Below are 3,163 nucleotides of genomic sequence, written 5' to 3'. Positions count from 1 at the left end.
TGTAGTCCTCCCTCGCCTTTGAGCGATGTTGAAGCCCTAGTAGAAACTGAATCCCTCCTTGCCTTTGGGCAATGACGAGGCAGGCGACGCCTTCATAAGAAAGATTCCTCGAAGATAGAAAGGCCAAAGCAGAGTTCTGAGCGAAAGGATCAGGAGAAGGGTATACATCGCGATTCCAAGGCGGAAGGTAAGAGAAGAGATTACGCGGTACCTACAGGATTAAAAGACAAGGCGATGAAACGAGCATTGGAAGTAAGTACCAGCTATGCCTTTGGTATGATAAAGAAAGCAGGGACAAATGAAAGAGATAGAGAAGTTAAAAGCATACAAGCGTCTGTAAAGATAAAGTTCGAATGGCATGTAAATAAACATAGTTAAGTGTCAGAATTACAAGTAAGTTCAAATATAGATGCAAATTTATAAGAAGAAAGATGGAGATATGTCAAACGGCCGTTCACTCCCCAAGGTCGAGAGGCACGACCTTCCCATCAACAATGTGGTTAAAAGGGTTGCAGTTGGAGGTATCGATTCCTGGGTTTTCACAGGCGGCTTGAGCCAGGACCTCCTAGAATCCCTCCGCAAAGGTGTCAGCCATATTATCAATAAGTTTCTTTCTGGCTTCCTCCAGCCTTTCAATGGTGGAGTCCCGAGTCTCCTTCTCCCCAATAAGCTCCTTGTTAGCCCGCTCCAGCTCTTCGATTGTGGAGTCCCCGGAAGCTAACTGCTTCTCGACAACTTCCTTCTCCACCTGGAGCTTGTCCAGTTCAGCTTGGAACTTACCATGCTCAGATTGGAGAAGGTTGAGCGCTTCCATTTTTGCAGTTAGCTCCCCTTCGGCCTTCTCCAGCATTTGCTTCTGCTGGGCCTCAGAAGCCCACATCGCCACTTCAAGAGCAACAATTTTGGATTTGAGGGATGCCACCTGAGCAAGGAGCTCTGCGCCAGCTTGCCCTGCGTCGTGTAGACGTTTGCAAGCTTCTACGTTAAGTTCCCTAGCACTCCTTAGAGAGGCCTTATAGACTTCTTCTTGGCATGCCCAGCCTTGGGATAGGCTCTCCTTCTCCTCCTTCAGGATAGCCACTTCCTGTTGAAGGGCTTGGAGAGCGCTTGTCTCTTTAGTTTTGGCCCTGGCCTGAGCACGCCAGTCAAGGGCAATGGCCAAGAAGGCCCCCAAATAATAAGGCATGCCTTCTCTCCTTTCACAAGGGAGCCTCCCGGCGATAACCCCCCATTAAACCCCCTCATCAGTTGAATAATTGAAGGGGGAATAGCGATGATTTCCGGGCCGGCGGGGGAAGATGCAGAAGCGGCAGGAGCCTCAGTTGCTGGTGGAGGCGACAATGGCTCAGTTCCGCCGCCCCTTTCTTGGACTATTGGCGGTGGCCGTGGGGATGTGGCACGAGATGGACTATCCCTAAAAGACCCACCACCATAGGGGGAAGTGGGTGGTGGGGTGAAGGCCCTATCAGCCCTCCTTCTCTTGAAGACTAGCCCTTCACCGGAGTCTTCATCATCGAACGGTATCTCCAACACCCTTTTTCCTTTGTCTCGGGGCCTAGAGCAGGGGATGAAGCCACAGCTATGGGAACTGCGGCGATGGGCGGAGGCGAGTTTGGTGTTAGCAACTGATCCTGCCTGTTGACCGGAGCGCTAGAGAATGCCTCGTCAAAGGATCGACGTGCGCGCCGCTTCTCACTTCCGTTCCTCCTCTGGATCTATCTCAAGAACCTGCAAAGAAACGATACGGCGCCGCTGCGGCCGATCGCACTCCGACGCTCAAGTCAATGACGGTATCACCAAATACTAAGAACTGGAACCGTGCAAATCTCTCTCACAAACAGCTCTGTCACTCGCAAGCGTAAAGTGTATGAACTGAACGTGCGTACCTTAGAAAATCTGTTAGGAACCCTTATATACCTGGTGGTTTTCTCTCTCCTGGCAGTTACAGGCTTGGACACGTGGCCTGCATCCAACCGTACACGTGCCATCATCCGGAGGCTCACTGACTTGGCGCTGCTTCTACTCTCATTTTGGCTAAGTTACCTATGCATGGTACTGCCCAGTGCATAGCTAACTCAGGAGTGCGATCTCTACTGAAACTGGCGAGGTAGGGCCTTCATACACCTTCCCTGTGGTCTCGCTGGCCGCCTTCACAATCTGCTTCTCCTTTAACTTCGGCGATGTGCTTGTTCTGGCGATCTCCGACTGCCTGGTCGCCTGAGTCTGCATCTGGCGACTTCGTCCTCAACCTGGCGATCGCCTATTCTGGTAAGCTGGAGATCGGAACACGCCAACTTAACTATCGGCGACTACACGTGCCTCTCGACTTCCTTCCAAACTATCAACCTGGCGCCTTGTCAACACGCCTACACTGTAACAGGATGCCACGTCATCGCATCCGACCACTAGGGCGGTACACAAGCCCCCCAGTCTTGAGCTAAGACTTGTCTAGCGAAAAGACTGAAAAAGCCTTCGTTAACACCGGTCTACGTGGCATGGGCGCAGAATTCCAAGCGGTAGTACTTTCTGCTGCTCTGACGCTCCACCAAACTCTTCACGCATCATTCGACACGTGGCTCTCATCAACGGCCATCTTCATCTGCCGTTAGCGCTTCCCAAAACCGTTCGAAAACCCTTAAACCCCTTACGCTCCTACTGTTCCATCACTTTCTTCACGCTTGCATACGCTCTTATTTCCCTCTGCGAAAGCTCTCGACGTTCCTCGACGCTCTAGATCACTGCCTCCCTTCAACATTCTCCCGATCATCGAAAGGTAACTACTTTCCCTTATCTGCTGTGTTTTCTCGCATTTTCACCGATTTGCATCATCCTGTAACTGTCTGGTGCATACGCTGTGGGCTGTTTTCCATTTCTCCTTCTCGTAACTTAGGGCTCTGCCGATCGTCGCAACGAACTCACATTCGTTCACCTTTCACTTTCCCTCCCTGATCGAGTTAGCCTTTGTAACCCTCCTGATTATTTTTCCTTTCTTCTTCGTTTGCAGTTTGCTACCATGACTCGCACGAAGATCACCCCGAACCCCCCTCCGTCAGCGCGAAACCCTCCTTCTCAAGCACACGACTCTACGCAAGTTCGTGGTGCCCCCTCTTCGCAGGCTGTGAGGCCCGCGTCTTCTCAAACCACTCTGGCCCAGGCGACTCCA

The 3,163-nt window shown here is 51.6% G+C and overlaps 1 protein-coding gene across 1 annotated transcript; it reads right to left on the bottom strand.

The window, feature by feature from the left end:
• Positions 1-565: 565 nt before the first annotated feature.
• Positions 566-1,186, bottom strand: LOC137824807 (uncharacterized). Its single transcript, XM_068630486.1, has one exon. The coding sequence runs from the start codon at positions 1,184-1,186 to the stop codon at positions 566-568; it is 621 nt and encodes a 206-aa protein (XP_068486587.1).
• Between the last annotated feature and the right edge of the window lie 1,977 nt (positions 1,187-3,163).

This window comes from Phaseolus vulgaris, chromosome 8 (assembly GCF_000499845.2).
Source record: "Phaseolus vulgaris cultivar G19833 chromosome 8, P. vulgaris v2.0, whole genome shotgun sequence".
In the NCBI taxonomy this organism is placed as follows: domain Eukaryota; kingdom Viridiplantae; phylum Streptophyta; class Magnoliopsida; order Fabales; family Fabaceae; genus Phaseolus; species Phaseolus vulgaris.
Note: the sequence above shows the minus strand (reverse complement) of the source record. Positions and strands in the feature narration are given on the sequence as shown.

What these genes read in the sequence shown, in the direction of transcription:
- LOC137824807 (XM_068630486.1), bottom strand. Translation starts at nt 1,186, where the DNA reads ATGCCTTATTATTTGGGGGCCTTCTTGGCCATTGCCCTTGACTGGCGT.